Genomic DNA, 20,254 nt, shown 5'->3' with positions numbered 1-20,254 from the left:
GTGTGTGTGTGTGCTCACATGTGTATGGAACCAGAAACCAGAACAGGAGCCCGTGGTTTTTTACACCTTGTGGCACAGGAGTGGCGACAGACTCTACAGGCTTCTGGTTCAAAGCAGCCTGAGAAAGGGAGGGGAAGCGGAGGTTTTAGGGGAACCCTTTTCGTTCTGCTGACCCTCAGACCGCTGGAGCTCATGGGGATTGAGCTCTGGTACTGGGTTCAATCAGACAGAATGGGACTGCTGCCTTTAGGGACACCCCATGTCCTCGACACCTGGGGCCAGGAGGAGGTGTTTTACACAGCTATGCTCTCATCTCAGATCATAAGTCTTCCTGAGCAGAGTCGGGATCAGAGAATTGACAGAGAAACATCAATGAAAAACACTACAAGCCATTCAGGCTGGGTTTTAGGTCAAAATTTGTGTTATTTTTCATCCTTATTGGTGTTTTTCCCTTTTTTCTCAATTTTATTTGTGTAATTCTTGTACCGACACTGACATTTTCATTAAAGATTATTCTAACATTTTGTCTACAAAATGAAGAAAAATGGTCCACATCCAAGGTGACATCTCCAAATTGATGTTCAATTCATAATGATATCAAAAGGAGAAAAGCTGCAACTCCTCATATTTAAGAAGCTGCAACTGGCACATTTTTTTACATTGTGGCTTAATTAATAAATAATTACAAAAATGCTGCTGAGTAGCTTCATGTTGATTTACATGCCGTCACTTTTATATGGACTTCTATATCAAACTGTGGAAGAAGTAGCGCAGAAGGAGAATAAAATCTATGTGCATCATGCCTACAGCTTCCCAGCAAGCATTACTGTTCTGTAGTCTACTCTGCCTCATATGATTGCAGTCTTCCAGCCTCTTGAGTCCCAATGTACAAAGAAAGCCTCTTGAAGCTCTACGGCCCTTTTGACTTTTCCTGCTGCTTTTGAACTCTCCATTTCAGACTGTGACTTTTCCACATGACCCCAAGCCTCAGAGTGACCCACCCCCACCCCCTCTCTCCCCACACTTCTACCCCAAGGCTTCAGTGGTCTGGAACCTCCAGAGCTCCTTCACACATACCCACACACATACATAAAATGAGAAGTGGCAGTGTTGCTGAGTTAGGTCAGGATGTAATGGGCAGTAATGTTCTGCCCTCGAGGGTCCTGTCCACAGCACCATTACCTGGTTTTAAGTAACCTTTCCCTTAAAGAGGCACCTTGGTGACTCTCTGGCACCCAAGTACGAAGGAGCAGTAACTAATAAAGTGGCTGAATAAATAGAGTTACAGTATAAGGTTGGGGTCCACTGGACTTTTCATTACTGCCACTGGATTAAAATCCCTCTGTCCCACTCTGTCTGCCCCAATTCAGAGCCAATTTAACCAAACTAAACAAGCTATCACATCAAATCCTTGTCTGCAGGCTTAGTCCTGGCTACAGTGGCCGCTGAATTAACCTCCTAATCAGCCTCTTACTCCCCAATCATCTATCTCCTGTTCTCTCTTTCCACATACACACACAACTTCGCTTTCATCTAACTACTACTGTCTATCTCACCTTTTTTTCAAATTATCTTCAGTATCTCACTCAAGCCAGAGCTCTCCCTTCACCTCAATCTCTCAGGCTTCATCTCCATTAGTCTCTCTCCCTTTTTCTCTCTCTCTCTCTGTGGGACTGTATGAGAGAAGGCGGTGAGAGAGAGAGAAAGAGAGAGAGAGAGAGGCAGAGTAGGGGGTGGTGAGGTTTGACTCGGCACTGCTTTGGGGCTTTGAAGTGTGTGTTGATGAGAGAAAGCGCAGTACTGTGTTCAGACAGGCCCCTAATGAGGGAATTAAGAAGCTACGCTGGCCGTTCCCCATACTAACTTCCCAGGCACAAAACAAGACAAGTGTGCGTGCATGTGTTCACAAATATGTGTGTGTGTGTGTGAGCGTGAGCGTGTACGTCAGTGTGTGTGTGTGTGTGCAGAGGCAAGAGCGAGCACAAGAGAGAGGCTAATCTGTCAGACTTAATCAAGCATCTGGCAGTCCTGCCTCTCACCTACAGTAAAGAGACAAACTTGGCCTCAGTGTTTGGAGAGCTACAAACATGTCCTTGAGCTGCGTAGTTTCTTTACTAAGTTTTCAACCTTAAAAATAAATAATACCAACTATTTTGTGGCTAGTGGACTTACGATAGTGTGACTCTAGGTAGCCATTGCGAGGGTCCATAGTGAACAGAGTGCCTCGGTACGGCAGGGCATGGTCAGCCAGGTGGGGCAGGGAACCATGAAGCTCCTTCTTGAGAAGGGAGGGACGTTCTTCTGTGGAGGTGGAGGGCTCCTCGCTTATGTTTCTGTCACGGGCGCCGGGCGTCGGGGCCTGGGAGCTGATAGCATTGCGCCTCTCACGGTGGTAAGGCGTCCCTGAACTTTCGTCCTCTGCAAGGGTAGACAGACAGAAAGAGAAAAGAAAAAATCTTCTGTTAAAAGACTGGAGGGGGAAAACAATAAACTGCACATTTACAATAAGGAGATATAAGACTAAAAGTTGGGAGCAGATGTGAGAATCTCTCTCCCTCCCTGGTTATGTCTCATACACATCCACCCTCACACACACAGCTGAACACATTCTGAACACCCATACACATTGTGAGGAAGTCAGTTCACGTAGACGACGCGGTTAGAGGGAGGAGCAGGAGATCAGCTTTGTACACATGAAACCTACTGGGGCATTATAGGTGTAAATCTGCCAGGGTTTGCCTTCCACGGTGCCAGATGTGGGAGTTCAGAGGCAGACTTGTATTAGCAAATGGACACCATGGATGAAAAAATCCCAACCTCTTCATTTCACACAGTTCAGGCAGTGTTTCCCAATAGTCTGTTCTTAAATTCAGCTCTGTCTGTTCTTTTTATAAAGAAATGGATTCCCATGGAGGAGGCAACGCAGGCTTTCCGCCTACATTCCAAGCTGCCCATTAACCAGCGTCATGGGTTGTATCAACCCCACCCTCCCTCATTCTCTTGTTTGCTCCTTCTCCCCACTCTTCCTCTCTGTTCTCAAACTAAATCTTTCTTACACTGAGGGCAAAATTAGGAGCAGTGGAGAAAGCCTCTTGTCATGCTGGTTAAAGAGGATATATGTAGAGTTGAGTTCATGGGCTGAGCTACACCAGAAAGACAAGACCATTGACCTTTGGCCTGACCTCTGAACTGACATGTATAAGGGGCAGCTAGCCTCCTGACCTGGTATTAGTCTTTTCTGTAGTACGATACTATAAAGACTAACTCAGTAACTGGCATAGCATAGATAGCGTCTAGGCTAGATGCCTAAAAATGTTTTGTACTTTGTGCTCTTTACTAAGATTTCTGAGACCCTTTACTTTTTACCCAGAGTTTTGTTCAGTCCAATCCATACAGTCTGGTCTAGTCTTCATTAAGGCCCTGACTCTTTGATCAGCTGCTGCTGTGAATATGCTTCATGTTCAACCCTGGTTATGTGCAATTATTTATGATTAAATAATAATTATTATTTTATTATTATTATGGTTATTATTTCACCATTGAAGGTGTTGGTCATCAGTACAGACCAGTGCTCTTTCTTGCGTTAATGTCGCTCACTGAGAACCTGCCAAAATTTGTCTTTGCCAGCACCAGAGGTTCTGTAGTATTAGCAGCATGGCGGTGCAAGGCTCCCCCACTATGCACTACAACCCAACAGCGTCCCACTGCCAATTAAGAACAGAAGAGTGGGCCAGATTAAAGAGCACTACCTTAAGCACTGAAGAGGACCGCCATAATGCTGTACCACTTCACAGAAGAAGAGAAGTGATCAGAAAGGGGGAGGTTAAGAGAGAAAAACTGAAAAAGAGAATGAGATTGAGAGAGGCGAAGAGAGAGCAGGGTAGCAACCCACGGGTCCCGCTTTTATTCCCCTTACTCTCCCACATCCATTACCAGTGTTCGGGCTAGCCGTGCATCGACGCAGCACTGGCAACAGATTCAAGGATTCTTAACGCGGAACTGACAGCCAGAGAGGCAAGCCACTCTCATCCGCAGGAAATGACAGTGTCAGTTATGATATAAGTATTTAATCCTATACTGCACAGCCAGTGATCTTATTAAGGGAATAATGGCACTTATACGGTTAAAGCTGGATTAATAGGTCTGCTCTTGCAAAGCGCAATATTAACATAAAGGGATTTCAGAATTGGGTTCATCTCCTGACATGGATTGAAATAAGTCGAGACTGTAAACTATGCTGGGAGCAAGCACTGCTACTACTAGAGCATGTAGCTGTGTGTAGCACAGGCTTCCACTGTGTACTCTCAGCTCTTTCACATCCACAAAGTCTAGCATTACATCTGGGAAAGTAAAAACTGTCTCCATATTTATGAGCTCTTTTTCTTACTTTCATACAGATATTTGATGTTGTATAAATAGATTCATCACTAGGGCCTTAGATGGTGTAGCAGTTAGGAGGCCACTGGGCACTGAAAACTGGCCTAAAACATCTTCTGCCAAGCATATGAAAAACTACTAAGGAGACTCAACTGCTTACTTTAGAATTTTTTTCACTATTTTAATTTGTCTGTTTCACTTTCTTCCTCCATCTTTCTTGTTCTTTCTTTCTTTTTTTTCTCTTTCTCCAGTGACCCCCCCTTCTATTCAGATATGTCTCTCTCCTCCAAGGGAGGTCAAGCGTCTAATAGTTCAATCACAGCAGTGTCACAGCCCCACCATCCCCCTCCAGTCACCATGGAAAGCCCACAGGGGGGTTCATCATTCTACTATATACCACCTTAAGGGGCTTCATTACTTCAGTTTATAGCACCTTAAATGGTTAAACAAACACTCAGCAGCACAAGGGTCAATTGACTCCTCGTACTGGTGGAAAATAACCAGAAGTCTCAAGTAAGGTTTCTCTTCTGTGCTGCTTGTAACTGCTGGTGGAAACCTTTTGTATCCTTATAACATGTCAAGTATCTGTCAAAAAATGGGCTAATGAAGACAGAGCAGACACAGGTAAACACATGCAACTTTGAAAAGTTCAACCCTGCAACACTTCTCTAACTCTGACCATCCATCCAGACCCTTTCCCTTTTTCCCTCCCTCATTTTCCATTCCTCTTTTATTTCCCTCTCTTTTCCCATGGTTGCCACATCCAGTCCTCTACCAGTTTGCAGGTCTATTCAGCCCAATACAAAAGCAGCAGGCCCGTCCTCTGTGGACCAGAGGAAAGCATGCCTCTCAAAAAAACAGAAAAAAGAACTATCCCACTCTCTCTCTATGGTGATTGAATTTCTTAACATCTTTTCAAAAAGCGCTTAAATGCCTGGAGGCGAGAGGAAGAAACAAGCTAATGGTGGATGGGGAGCACTGAACAAATTTCAGAGCCCTTTCCTGCTCGCGTTTGAGGTTGAAAGCGAGCTCCTGCCTTTCAAGTTTCAAAGTCCTCCTTCCTCCCGCAGTGTCACTGAAGGATTTGAAAAGAAGGTAATTGTGCTCACTGCCGTCCTGATCAGAGCACACGCCCCAGCTCTAGTATTTCAGGAGCTTTCTCTGCCACTATTATGGTACCTGGTCCTCCATTCCTGCATTCTTCCTCCCTTACTACTCCCCCCCCTCTCTCTCTCTCTCTAACCCTCTACAAATGCACTCTCTCTTGCTCTCCCTCACTTGCTTTCTATCCTTCTTTCACCCCCAGCAAGCCACTCATTAAATCCTAAAGCCCAGGTTTCTCCCTTTTTTCCCCTTGTCTGGAGTCTCTATTGTAAAACTGGTACGAATACCTTCAGAGAAAACCCTATGCATGGCCTTTAATATGGCGGCATAAAAGAGAGCGTGGATGCAATGACAAAATGAAATTTTAAAAGAGATAATGAGATATGGAGTGGGGCCAATTCCTCTGAGAGTTGGGCTCTGGGACAAGGGGGGGCTTAAGTTAAGGGTTCCCAGCCAATTCAAAGAAATGAAAAGTGAAACAAAACCCTTGGCTTGTTGTTTTTGAAGGTATTTTCTAGAGGCAGAGGTTAAGAACAAGGATTGCTGTTCCTCCACATGCCAATCTGTCCACGACTCTCAAGCATCTGATTTGCCCTCCAGCCTGAACTCAGACAGTCAGGAGTCTCTAAAGCTAGGACATGTATGTTTCAGGGGTGCACAAAGGGCCATTGCACATTGTAGCTCTTTCCCTGCCCCCGTTACTGCCTTTCCTAAAAGCCTAAACATCAGAGGAGGTGTTGTTGTACCTCTGAGCCAAAGCCAGACATACGCTGTGTTCCACCTTCGAACTTCTCAAAGCACTGTTGTCAGTGGCACAAACAGGTTTTGGCTGGGGAGCACATGGAGAGTGAACAAGGAGGAGAGGAGTGGAGGATATACAGTGAAATCACAAAACATTTCTTCAAAGCTCCTCTCCTCCTGTGCAATAATCTCTTGCTCCTTTTTTTCTTTCTCTTGCAAATCAACTCCCGGGAAAGACTCAAGACTCCCCAATTAACAATGAGAGGGGGAAGAAAAATTCCAGCAGCTGGCTAGAGTTTAATAAGAGCACCTCTCCAAGCGGCTTAGGCTTATGTACCTGATTCACCGGCCCTGGCATTGGCGCTATAGACAGAGGGAATCATTCACGATTAGCGCAGGCTGAAAGACGAGGGAGAGAGAGACCGCTCAAACTCCACCAAACCCAACACAACAAGAGCACAGGGGATTACTGCAATTGTGTGAGGTATTTTTCTGATCAACTTCTTGGCTGACGGGCTCTGTGCCACAAGGAGCTGGGTGCCTTCCCCACAACAGAGTTCAGTTCTGCATTATGTGAAGGTTACCGAGTCCTAATGGAGATGCCTGTATCTGCCTAAAAAGGGTGACATTCGCGAAACTCCTTGACAAACAAATCTTCTAAATGTCAGAAGGCAGAATCAGGTTATTAGCCTCATATCTGGGGGCAGGATAGTTAGCAATCCCCAGTCGAAATATTTGTCAGAGCCCTGGAGAACTTCAGCACACATAAAGTTAACTCCTTTTAACTTTGCGGTCATGTTTGATTCTGTCTCTGCAGAGTGAAACTGTGGCGTACATTATTTAACCATCCGCATGTGACTGATGTTTGGACGAATTGCAGAGAGAGACATGGGCGGGTCAGGATGTTCCCTCTTCTGGTTAGCAGTCTATTGTCAGCTGCTGATTTCCCACACAGCGGCCGCAAATGCCCTCTCCAATATTCATCTAGGCAAATTCAACGACTCCCACATCTCAATTTGGCTCTCGGCAGCTCACGGCCCAACCCCCTGCTCGACAGCCCCCAGTCCAAGCCTGTTCTCTGTGCCGCCAGGGGTCTGCTGGGACGCACCTAGAGCTCGGCATCTCTCAGTCCCAGCCTTCAGGCCCCGGGGCTGGGGAGGGGCAAATCAAAGCCTGCTTGGCGCCTTCCATCTTCCCAGCGCTCACCTCAAATCAGCCTCACAGCAGGGTTGTGTCGTGCCAAGCCTCCGCCTGCCCCTAGCTACCCCTTATTCACCCATTAGGGGCACAGGCCCACCATAGAGCAGCCGAAACCCCACTACCGTTTCATCAGGGCCACATTGTGAGGGAGGAATGAGTATTGCAGTGAGAGGGGCTGAAAGCCCTGACTCTAAAATGCACACTGATGCGTTTCTGACCATGGATAGTTATGGCTTTTAAGGTTTTTCACTCAAAGGGCACCTTGGCCCGCATTCTTTGAGGAATCAAACACCAAGAGATGCATTTGATCAAAGCTTTAAAGCAACAAAAAAAAATCCATTTAGTGTTCTGATTGGCTTATAGACTTTATTAGCATTGCTTCAGATAGTCACAAGCCAGCTTTGATCAGCCATAACCTGTTAGTCATTTATACTGTCCTCTGTAACAATATAAAATGATTGTGTGCTAGGGCAGACTAGGGCAGAATTATGTCCGTTAGGGATAGTGGGTCTTTTAGGGTGAATCTGGGCACACTGCCCACCAGACCGGAGTGGGCCAGCTTTCCACTGGGCCTCAGCATTGGAATCCCACTTCTGACACCAGAGCGATCCGGACCAAGTCTGTGGCACTCAGATTAGGAACGGCTCGCCAAGAGAAATGGATATCCAGCCAAAGCAAAGAAACACAGAGCCAACAGTTAGGATAAAATAGAAAAAATAATACAGTAATTTCAAGCACATCAAATACGATCCAAAATGCCACTGTGGATGTTTCCCACCTTACACTGAAGAATGATATCATAAAGTTATTTTACTTTAACTTTTAATTGTTTAAACTTTATGACCATGCTGAATTGTTTTCCCTAAATACTCTTCTGCAAACAAAGTATGTGTTTTTTCTAAAATGCACATTCACACATTCTGGTGTTTAAGTGCATAAGTGTGCACTGCACAGAGGCATAGAGGCCCCCATTAAGATAGTTAGCCAGGACTTACTAGGAGCTGGATAATTAGACACTTCAAAGGCACCTGCCCACCATCCCAGAGGGGGCAGGAATCATCATGCCCCGCCCCATTTAAAAGCATGTTAACTCCTATCTGAGGCTAGCAGGCTAATTTAACTCTTGACATTTGATATCTGAGGAATGAGAGGGATCAGCCATTTAGCTGGAACAGGATTACCCCCCCGCACACCCCCAACAGCCCTCCTCCTCCTCTTGCTCTCCCTCCCCTTCAACCCCAAAACCCCCTCTCCCAGTCAGGCCGGATTCATTAATTTCCCTGCTGCTAAGCACTTTATCAATGACTGGTGAACGTCTAAGTCCAGAGTGGACTCTCTCTCTCTCTCTTTCCCTCTCTTCTGTGGTGATTAGCCTGTGGATGTTCTGATCTGCCTGTCTAATTCACTGCCTGCTCTGTTGCTGCTGATCTATTCTCGCACCTGCTATTGATCTCAGTAAACAGAGGTGAAACTGTTTCAGGAGCCATGTTAGCCAACACTTAGACTACGTCCACTCTTTAGTCAAGGTCTCACGTTCAACTTTTGTTCTGCTCCCTCCTGCTGTCTGTGATCACCTGCTGAATGCACAATTTAGTAGTTTTTATTTACATAATTTTCTGCTTCTTTTACTTCAAACAACTGAAGTAAGGTAAAATAGTAATGTGATGCATGTCATTAAAGCTACCTGTTACCAGCTGGTGAGTAACAATGCTGCACTGCAAAGCTGTCTTCTTAACTTTACTACGACGCACTCCCCAACCAGGCTTATGTAATCATTTTAATTACTGACATTGAACCAAATGTAGTTTTCATATCTTATCCACTATGCACACCATTTTTGAAAATCATCATTAACAGGTGTCACACACGCCAGCATAGTGTGAACCAAAAGCGAGAGAAAAATATTTAAGATTTAGCCATCTTACTGGAAATGGACGCTCTGTGTGTTGGCACAGAATTGTAGGTCATATTTGTGGCTAATGATGTCTTTCTTTGTAAATCTATATTAATTTCCAACAGCACACCAGCCAAACATATTCAAATATAGTCACTAACCTTTGGCTTTTAACAGGTAGAGAGGTGCTGGAAGTTAATTTGCATCCATAACTCTATATTAGTCTCAGTCTAATGCCTTCTGCTGAATGTCTACATTACAGGTTGAATCAGGGGCTACACATAAGTGTGACGGATCTGGGTTAAATGAACAGCACGCCGGGGCCTTTGATGGTGCAGCTGGTAATGCTTACAGTTTCTAACCCGTCACATTTGGACATAAGGCCTTTTTACCAGAGAGCATGACAATCAGAATTCCAAACTACAAGCCAAATGCCATAAAAATAACACAACTCAACTGACTCCTTCACTCTGCTCCCACAATGAGGGGCTGTTCGGCACACACATTAAGTCACCTGGTGTTAAAAAAAAACAACTCCAATGCTAATTCAATCAACTTTTGCCTTTACAGCTTGACACATTAATTATCTAAAATAACATTAGTTCATTTTCCACATTTTTTTTCTCCATCAAGACCTAAAAAGGTGCCAAATAACCTCACAAAGAACCCTTTATAAACCTATCAATCATCATTTGCCTTCTAACATCCTATCATCATTACGGCTGACGGCTGGGCCATGTTTGCAACAAAATCCCAGACATGACAGTCACCCGCCCCTAGTGTGTGATATGAATGGGCGTGCCTGCTTAATAAACAGGGTGTAATTCACCCCTATCCCCCTTCAAATACAGGTGAGACCTGGACCCCTTCATTACAGTGTCTGCTGCAGGCAGAGAAAGCTCTGCAGATTAGAGGATCTGCTATGTTGGCCAAACAGACTTAACCACAGTCTGCTGGGAAGGGGCTGGAGGTTGGAGGTGAGTAGTGAAAAGGAAAAGGCACCAGACTATTTATATGATTAGATAAGTGGCTCTGCAGAGCAATAAAAAGGACAACACAGGGTGAAAGTCGTAGTTTTGGATGATATGATAGACTTGTATAATACTGTATGTCACAGGTTAGATCAGCCAGTACGTGTCAAGTGTCCCAGAGTCCCTACACGCTCACTAAGTTTACAATAAGTAATAGAAAGAGAAGAAGGCTCAAAAAGTACAAAAAGAAGTATTTTTTTTCCATAAATAAGTAAGTGGCAGTAGAGGGCTTTGGACAGGTATGAGATGAAAAAGATGAGCAACTACCTTGTAAAAAAAAATAGATTCTTTGATTAAAAAGTCAATGCCTTCAAAGCACTGGGGCATGAAACATCCAATCGTGGAGGCTTAAAATTCCTGCATTGCTAATCAAGGGGCTGAAGCTAGAAGTTACACTCTGTAGAATCATGTTATTACATCCAACAGGTCACTTTCAGGGCCATTTGTCATACCAAACTGACAGAAAAAAACATGGAAACAACGTTGTAATGTTTATAACCGATCAAACAACCATTCAGGGAGAATCTCAAGTTTCTATGTTGAGGAACACTGGAAACAGTATTTCTTTAAAAAGCTTTTAAAGCCAATTTACAATGGGGAAAATATGTCCGGAACATACTCTCTGGCCACATCTATGAATATTTAAATGGACACAGCCAGAAAATAGCAGTATGACATTAAATTGGCAATGGAGCGGCAAGTGTTGGTTTGACTATAAAACCATGCAAAAGTCTATAAAAGTGACAGTTGCATACATGGGATACGTTGCTCTATCTTTTTCTTTTTCTCATATTTTCTACTTCGACGCTCTGTCCATTTTCCTCACTTACTTATTCCCTTACCCCTTGTGTCTCTCCCTGTCTCTCTGCCTCCTGCAGACTGTTGCTGTCCTCTCTCTCTGTAATGAGCTCCCCTTATGTATGACCTCTCCTGTCACACCCGGCAGTCGTATCCTACTCTCTCGCTCCTCTTTCGCCTCCTTCGCTAATCTCTGCATTACTTTGCCATTAATCCCACAGTCCCCGCAAGGATATGCCGGTGCAGCTCAGATGACAAGTTGCCATAATCTGGTGTTCATTTTGGAATGAATCAGTCGGATGGAAGGAGAGCAGTGTTTAAAATTATCATAGTAAAAGACTCAGCTGTTATAGGCTCACCTGTAGCATGTAGAGTTCTCTTCCCTCTCCATCCTTCATTCCCCCTATTTCACCTCTCTATATCCCACCTTCTGTATCTCATGCGTATTCCCGCTAATCTCTTTCTACTCCTGACTTTCTGATCTCATCCTTCATTCTCGCAGGTCTTCTCTCAGTTCCCATGTCTTTTCCAAATCTCCACTACCTCTCTCCATCCATCCCTCTCCCTCCCTCCAGAGCCGCAGTGGGACTGTTGGACTCACGCAGCCCCATGCTGAGCTGCTCCAGAGCCAAGCCAGAACAAAGAGCCCATTGAGCCGAGCAGAGACATAATGTGGGCCGCCTCTGACAGCACCGAAGATGAAGTCATGAGGTCGCCAAACAGTTAATAACGACGGCCCATCCTCCAGCTGCACACAAGTATTGTGTACAGTTGGGTGCCATCAAGGAAAGTGAGAGAAAATGAGAGATTATGTGTCTGCATGCATGAATAACTGAGTATCTACAGTATGCAATGCATGTGTACATATTTTAGCGTATGTGGATGGATAAAAAGCTTTTAAGAGCGTAATGAGATACTCTATGACACTCAAAAATGCGCTCAATCACTTTGTAAATACCACAGAGGAAAAACAAGACCTTCAGAGAATTGCACTTTTAGTTTTGGCTTTGCTCCAGCTGCACCCAACCCACCCCACCACCGCCCCCTTTCCTTATTGGAGTCTGTCTGGCGCAAAGTCTGACATGAGACACATCTCCGCGGGACTGGAGCTGTCGCTGCGAGGCCCACACTCCGAACATCATTAGACTCACAGCTCCAGGTGAGATCAGGCAGGGTAGGAAAGACTGAGAGAGGTGCATGTGTATTTGTGTCTCCGTGCAAAAGCATGTGCATGTGGCTCAAGCATTAATCTCGGTGCCTCTGAATGGGCATGGCCTATTAAAATGCCTTTACAGGACCACTTGCTTGTCAAGAGGCCTCCAGGCTGAGTTGGGCTCGGGACAGGGGGAGGAGGAGGAGGCAGGGAGAGAATGGTGAAAGACAGCTATGCAATTGATTAACATTAGAAGGACTTGCTCAAGTTCAAATTGCACGGCCCCTCTGCTGTAAGCTACAGACATTTGTTTCCCCGCAAGTAGAATGTTTCTTTCAAACCCTGTCTCTTCTACACATCTGAGTTCAATTCTCCGCATGCCCTCTCTCTGAAAATCAATTCCTCCTCCTCTCCTCTGCTCTTTTCCTCCAGCTCTGCGAACAGACCAGGGCGAGGGGATTACACTGTCCCTCCCCAGATCCAAGCAAGACAACAAATGGTTCTTATCAACTGACACCCCCCTGCCATCCAGGAGGAAGAGGCAGAAAAACTGGCCAAGCTGCCCCGGCACGGATGTGTTTCTGGGCTCTGTCTGCCAATCGTGGCAACTCTTTTCACACTTGAAGCCTGAGCTATTTACGAGAGCCCTGGGAGAATGCGTACGCAGCACCGGAGGGTGGGAAGAATGGAAAGGAGAGAGCTGCTGCCTGCCATGGTTTATGGCCTTTGATCCTAGCTCCTCTTTCGCACTGCAAGGGAGAGAGTTGGGCGGGGAAAGGGGAGGGGGAGCAGGGAGAAGGGTGAGAGTCAAGGCCCAGAGGGTGTGGAGGTCAGGGGAGAGAGATTAGGGGGTATAGGGCCTTTCGCTCTCTCAAAGCATGTCTTGATTTAATCCAGTGAGTTTTGAGCAGAGAGGAAAGTGGTCTGAAACATACGGGACGCTTTCAGACAATAAGTATGTTTCATGATCCGAACAAAAAATCGACACGCCGTCTCTTTAAAACTAGTAATATAATTCTTATTCCCCTGAATGACTACTTTAAAAAAGCTTCATTGATTTACCACTTTAACAGTTGCCACTATGCCAACATGTGAGAAATAAAAATGCACTTGATGGGGAAGTGACATAAAAGACATAAATATTAAAACAGGTTTCATAAAATGCTATCATTTGGCTGACCAATTAACAAAAAGCTAAAGTATCATTGTGCATGCACCACAAGGAGTATTTTTATGCATTTTGCTTTTTCTTAAATAGTTTTCTTGATTCATAACCAATGATGATTTATTTGTCTGCCTTTCTTAGCTTTTCACAGAGAACTAATTATACACAAGCCCGTACCACTTATGTGTCAAACAAGTTAAAGTTAAAAAATGAAAAAGCAGAAAATGTCTTAACATGCATATAACATGAGTAAATAAAATCACAATACAGAATACAAAAGATCAGCTCACTAGTAGGACTTGTCCTTCTACATACATTCATTCTTTCTTAAACTCCAACCCCGGTGGCAAGGTCACTAGTTGCTACTTCATCCCATTCAACGAGAACCCGACTGTGGTAAGGAGGCATGAGCAAGCGAACAAAACAGACAGGACGCGGACAAGAACACACCACAATAAATCCTCCTGGCAGGGTCAGGACACTCCTGCTTTGTTCCTCCTGGCAGGAGGGAGGCCACTGATGCCTACCGACAAATGGACAGAGTGGTAGAATAATCAACTACTGTTTCCCCACTTTATGGGTTTATGAGTTTATGGGGCCCTTGGTCGCCCCTGGGCCTCACTCTCTGAGAGGAGTGAGATCCGGCAGGGCCGCAGTGCTGCTGGGATGCAGCAGAGCCAGGCTGGTCGATGTACTGCCGATCTTCTCACACAGGGCCGACTGATTTGTCTTTGTGAGTCAGGAGACTTGTCTCTGACCCGGGTGACCTTTGACTCCCCGGCCATTCTGGCTCTCAGCGTGTCAGTGAAAATGATCTCAGGTTCTTCTGAGGAGCCATTGTGGTGACCAGCGTGAGTTATCACAACCTGTTAGAATTAAAAAATCTATGACTGACATGTCGAATTGAGATTGCTGTCTATTAACGGTGCAAATTAAAGAGAAATTCAACTGCAACATACAACTTGCACATCATTTTTGTAGTTTTGGGCATCATCTCTATTGGAAAAATACCACTTTTCTTACCAAGTTAATTGAAAAGAAAATCCAATCAAGGAACACAATCATACAGGTTTTTAAGAAACTCCCGGGTGAACAAACGGGAAGAAAACTCCAAGGCCGGCAAAACATTTATTCAACTGCGACCTGCTATATGCCATTGCTGTGCATCTTTCCAGTTTTCCCTTCGAATTGTATGCATCCAAATAAAGTGGTTTAAATAATCTGGCTTTATTTTAGTAATACGTTCCCAGATCACAGCAGTTGTCCAATGTTATCATAAATGATAAAAACAATGGAAAAACTACAAAAAAAGTTGTAAAAATTGTAATTTCCTTTGCAAGCTGATTTTGAGGTTTGAGGTTCTTGCTACACACCCACCAGGGCAAACAAGTTGCATGATCACTGACTAAAAAAAAAACAAAGATGCAATTCCACTACAGCTAAATTCTGGCGGCATCTCCACAGCATGCAGGCAGATCTGGGCATGCGGAAGTGTGCCAGACGAGAGAGGCCAGGCTGGGCTGGACTGGGCTGGGCAGCTGAGGTTCCCCTCCGCCCTGAGTAGCAGCGAGGCTAAGCTAATCCTGAGCCTCAGGCCCCTGTGAGGTGGCTCTGCCAAAGCCTGTCCCCCTGCTGCTGCAGGAAATTGCCTTCAGTGCAGAGTTCCATGAAATGGCTATGGCTCACCAGTGAAGGCAAAGCACATCAACTGTGTGTGCACATGGGGCCAGTGTGACTTTACAAACCCTGATCTACAGGTAGATTTTATATTTAATACGTATATATTTATAAAACCTAAAATACTGTCATGAAAACAGCCATATTGTCTACTTATTTTCTTCAATGTATTCCTGTTTATATAATGTTTTTATGTATTCTATGTATAATTGATGTACCATACAGAGGTCTTTTGACACTAAAAGCCAGTTTTCCTGTGTGGGGTTGTGTGTCAGGCTCTATAACGCCTCCTCCATTGTGCTGTTTGACCCGTGGGCCAGCCAGAGCTCCCATGAGGTCCCTTATCCCTCCATCAGTCCTCTCTCATTAGCCCCCACAGGCAGAGCCCAGAGTAGGGTAACACAGAGGGGCCCCTGCTTCCTCCTCTGGTCCCCATGAAATACATATAGCACAAATACAGACGGCCGAGATCACATTTTAGTAGTAGTGATGCACAAACAACTAAGCATTTCTTAAAATAATTCAATTTTTCCTCTTAAAGAAAAGGCCAATTTAAGAAAGTAAGCTGATACATTTATTACAATTCTTCATTTTAAAATCCCCATCAGTTTGCCGGATGCTGAATCATTCATCAGCATTTTTTTGTCAGGCAGTGTCTGGGTGTTCTTGTTAATTTTATGTATTTATTAATCTTTTTTTTTTCTTCAGTCACACAAAAAAAAACATCACATTGCCAAAGTGGTTAATCTTTTAGGGGGGTGAAAAAAACAGGGATAAAAAAGTGGAAAGCAGAGGTGGTAGCATGAGGAGGGAGGAGGAGGAGGAGGAGGAGATGGGGCAGGACACAGTGGAGAAACAGTTGATTATGAGTCCCATCAAGTGATCAATGATTTCATTAATAAGACGGATCACGCGGCTGTCATAGCTGTGACACGGGCTGAGGGATGATCCGCTCCCAACGCTCCATTTCCCCCCTAGCCTCCCTCCCTTCCTCTTTTCTCCCTCCCCTGTCCTTCCAATATTGCCTCCCTCTGCCAACGACAAGGCAACGCCAAGGAAAAAAGGGATGGAGCTGGGTGTTGACGGGGGTGGAGGAGGAGGGGGGTAGGTTAGTCATGAGGGAGGGAGGGAATGGAGGGGGAGAGGAGGGAGGAAGAAAAGTGAAAATCCATTTTGAAACCCATTTTCAATTAGGGGTCCACAAGCTGTTATCACAGGTGTCCCAGAATGGGGGCCCGTAAGTGAAAATGTCTCCTATCCGTTTCTGAAATGAAACCTTATCTGGGAGGCACAAAGATGGCGGGGACAGCGTATCTGTAAATTACTTTCCATCCCCGCTGTTAACGGGAACTTTATTTCTGTCAGTGACATTCAACTCCTATTTACTGTTGATCATTTAATGGCTGCCTAAAAGAAGGGGGCCCTCACTTTCCTCTATCGTTCCCCGCTCTCCGTATCCCCTTCCTTCACTTCCCATCAGGAGATTTTTTTTCAAAGCAGTCAAGTGTTCTTTTTCTCCTTTAAACACTTTAGCCACGCTCTCCATTTGCTTAGGGATTTCTCTGCTAACCTACACGAAAGCCTAACATTTGTTGCCCTTTAAGGCTTAACTTGTTTGCCTCTGAGACCCTTGCTCTTGGCCTTTTAAAGCATGACCATTAAAAGGTCCCAACTCACGCACTTCATAACCTGCTTTACAGAGGCTCTGTCATGTTAAAACACCATTACTAGACACTTTTCTGAACTGTGTCCAGTTGTTCTCCTCCCCATTTCTCAATTCTCATCCTCACTTACACTAACACCAGCAGCACCCATATCATAAAAGTCCAGCCAACCAGAAACTTTTTCCACCTTCTTTTTCTCCTTTGCAAATAACCAATCCTTTAGCACACACACCCTGTTTTTTCCCAAAGCAAATTATCCCATGACGACAGGATTTATTCAGGCAAGGAGCATGAACATCTTTTTTTTTTTTTTTTAGCTCGGGACCCAACAAAAGAATCAGGGGACTTTGTGGTCCACCTGCCGAATGATGAGGGTGGGAGGGGAGAGCACCCCCCCGATTCCCTCCTAAAGAGCACCAATCACAGCATTGTTGTGGCACAGTCGGCTCTTTTGAGCTGTCAGTGCAAGAGGAGGGGGCACGGAGATGAATGGCACACAGGATGAAGCCACCATTTAGCCAACCATGTGGGAACGCTCTACCAGGACTCAATAATTACACTGGGCCTGCTCAACTTGGACAAAACTTACACACTAGGGACAAGAGGGTATGACAGAGTGGAGGAGGAGGAGGTTAAGTTGAATTATCCCTGTAGTGTATGTAAAGTGAAGATTTTAGTGCTAAATCGGTGTCCAGACAAAAGTGCCTAATGCAACAGCTACAAGATCCGATCAATACCTGTTTGCAAGCTGTTCCCAATCGCAGAAAAAGGCTGTACTCCTCAGTAGCATAAACTGCTTTGGAAGAACCAAGTCAAACATCCGCTATGTCCACTCCACCTGCTACCCCCTACTTACTTTCCACTTTTCACAACTTATCGTAGCACGCTGTTGCAGGGCGCACCACGGGGTTTCCGCTGCGCTCAGATCAGGGGCCGCTACTCTGCTTGAAGGGGGGAAATATTTCTGCCGGGCCTTCCTAAGAAGAACCAGTCACTGGGGTTCCACAGCTGCTCACAATTACCTTTTGTTTGGATGGAGGCGGTCGGGCAGGGGCTACGGGGGTTAAAGTTGAGGCGAGTGTAGGGTTACACCTGATAAGAGGTTATGAGTTCTGGGGGCAACTTGGGAATGTGCTGTAATTATAACAACACAAAGAATGTGTAAGCCATCTTCTGATTCCAAGCGAGAGATTGGGATCTAAAAGGGACCTTTCTCTGCAGATACATATCATCCCTCCCTTCGTCGAGTGAATTATGAGACTACTGTATTTTAGGGAGTGCAACATTGCTTAAAGCTGTAGTGTATCTTCTGACGTGGCTGAGTCAGTGTAGGAGAATCCTCAGCAAGGTTTTCAAGACAAACCTTATGCTGTTCAGAGCTGTAATTACCAGCACATTACGAAGAAAAATCCACAATCACGCAGCTAAATTACATCCATGCTTTTTCCACAACAAACCTTTTTTTTTTTCTTCCTTGCTGTCCCTTTAATTAATAAAACAGTGCTGGCCATCTGGGAATAAGTAAGAGTGAGAGTGTTCCCAAGATGCTTTAGGATGCATTACCTTACCCACTTCCTGTGATAACTCCCATATGGGGAGTAAGCAATGTATTTACCCTTTTGTTTGTCTCCTGTTCACAGCTGATCAGGTTGATCAGCAGAGTCGAGGGGGGGCGACAGAAAACTCAGGCCACCAACTACTAGAGCCAACAATCCACACCCAAAAAACTTCCAGATCCTCTCACTGCTAATGAGCACAGCTGCAGCTTTAGGCCGTGGTGATCTCAACTTTGGTTTTGTTATGACTTTAGCTTGATGCTCCAGGGTTCTCCAGCCAAAAAAGAAAATGGCATCTAATATTCCTCATTCCAGCATCTGAATTGAGAATGAAAGGCTGAATGGCGACAGGCTTAGTGAACTGTAAGCTCCACGCAACTTTTAATGGCATGTGTTGAAGACATTGCTATGTAAACATGCCAAAGTTTTGCTACCAGTGAGGGTTGTATGTGACTCACTGTGAACCGCAAGAATAGGGGGAAAAGTAAACATAAGTAATGTAAGCAAGGATCTGTGCGAGTCTAAATCGTTAAATCATGTTTTTTGGGAGTGGGTTAATTTCATCTTAAAGTAATGAGAACATAAGCTCAAAAAACATTCCTTGGTCCACAATAGGTCAGTGGCCCCGATGCTCAAGTATGTTGAGTAATAACAGGTGACGTATGGTAACCAAACCACCGTCTCACAGAGGTCTGGAATACATCAGTACTTAGTCTTTGTGAGTTTAGCTAAATTTAGAAAAAAGACGAAACTTGTGATATAATGTCCTGTTTATCCACGGGTTAGCGATGAAGTCTGATGAACAGATGTGTCCGACCTGAGCCTGCACAAAGAACGTTGTATTTCTCAACGCATAAATGATCCTGAGATGGAGGACTACGCAAGATCAGCAGGTCACCAGAAACCAAAAAGACATTTGGCAAGTTGTGGCTGGAAATTTGTTTTAAGACATGTGGATACATATGTTATGAAAATGTATTATTATTTATCTTTATATTTTAACTGTCTCAGGTGAAAAAACACCTGAATATCATCTATGTAGCTATTTTTATCTCTGCCAATCTCCTATCGAGATCGCATTCCCCCATGGTTTTGGTTCTCCATGCTCACATTACTCAACTGGCTGACTAATGGACCCATATCTTCAAAATGGGGTGGATTCCAAAAGACCATAATTATATTTACATTAACAGCAGCTGAGTGTTCATTTAGAGGTAACGCTTACCGTTTGAGGTGGTGCTAGAGGCCACCGCCTTCTCACTGATGTCATTGCGTGCTGATGAGCCCTTGGTCGCCACAATGGTCTCCACCCTCTTCTTCTTCTCAGCTGCTGAACTGGCATGGGACTGGGTTTCCATGGCGATTTCTCATTCCTCAACACCTCATCGAGACGGGATAACTGGTGGAGGACAAGGTAGAGAGGACGGGTGAATGCAAAGACATGAAACACATAAGATGAGACGAATCACCTCGTGAGATAAGTTTTATGCATTTTTTTGTTTTTAAAGTGTCCTACCGAAGAAAATTATTGGTTTGATTTGTGCGTTGAGTTTAAAGATAACAGTTTCTTGTTTGATCTAAGTTAAACATTGCAACAATAGACTGCCTCAAGAAAAGATTTCAACACTGAGAACCTTGTGAGCAAAAACTTCAGAACCAATCCTCCCTTTTCATGATGCCCAGAGCAGACCACGGGTCAATCCACCAGCTCACCCTGATTTATTTTAACTAAAACCTGCTGGGCTCTGATGTGCTTGTTGGGGGGCTGATCTGCCTCTGCACTGAACTGTGGTTAAATAACCAAAAACAAAATTTAGCTTACCTTATTTTCAACTATGTCACACTAAACTTGTGACTTCTTGTCAAAAAAAACAACAACTCTATAAACATAGCA

General features: G+C 44.7%; 1 protein-coding gene across 1 annotated transcript in view; it reads right to left on the bottom strand.

The window, feature by feature from the left end:
- The window catches only part of gli3 (GLI family zinc finger 3), a 74,458-nt gene extending 54,705 nt beyond the window's left edge, over positions 1-19,753 (bottom strand). The window contains exons 1-2 of the mRNA XM_035654012.1: positions 19,586-19,753; positions 2,173-2,418 (exon numbers count right to left, since the gene is read on the bottom strand). Coding sequence (XP_035509905.1) covers positions 2,173-2,418; positions 19,586-19,718 — 379 coding nt within the window. The 5' untranslated portion in view covers positions 19,719-19,753. The remainder of the gene's footprint in view (positions 1-2,172; positions 2,419-19,585) is intronic.
- Between the last annotated feature and the right edge of the window lie 501 nt (positions 19,754-20,254).

Source organism: Morone saxatilis, unplaced genomic scaffold (assembly GCF_004916995.1).
Source record: "Morone saxatilis isolate NCDOM2014 unplaced genomic scaffold, NCSU_SB_2.0 Contig0, whole genome shotgun sequence".
Taxonomy (NCBI): domain Eukaryota; kingdom Metazoa; phylum Chordata; class Actinopteri; family Moronidae; genus Morone; species Morone saxatilis.
This window is presented reverse-complemented; position numbering and strand designations above follow the sequence as displayed.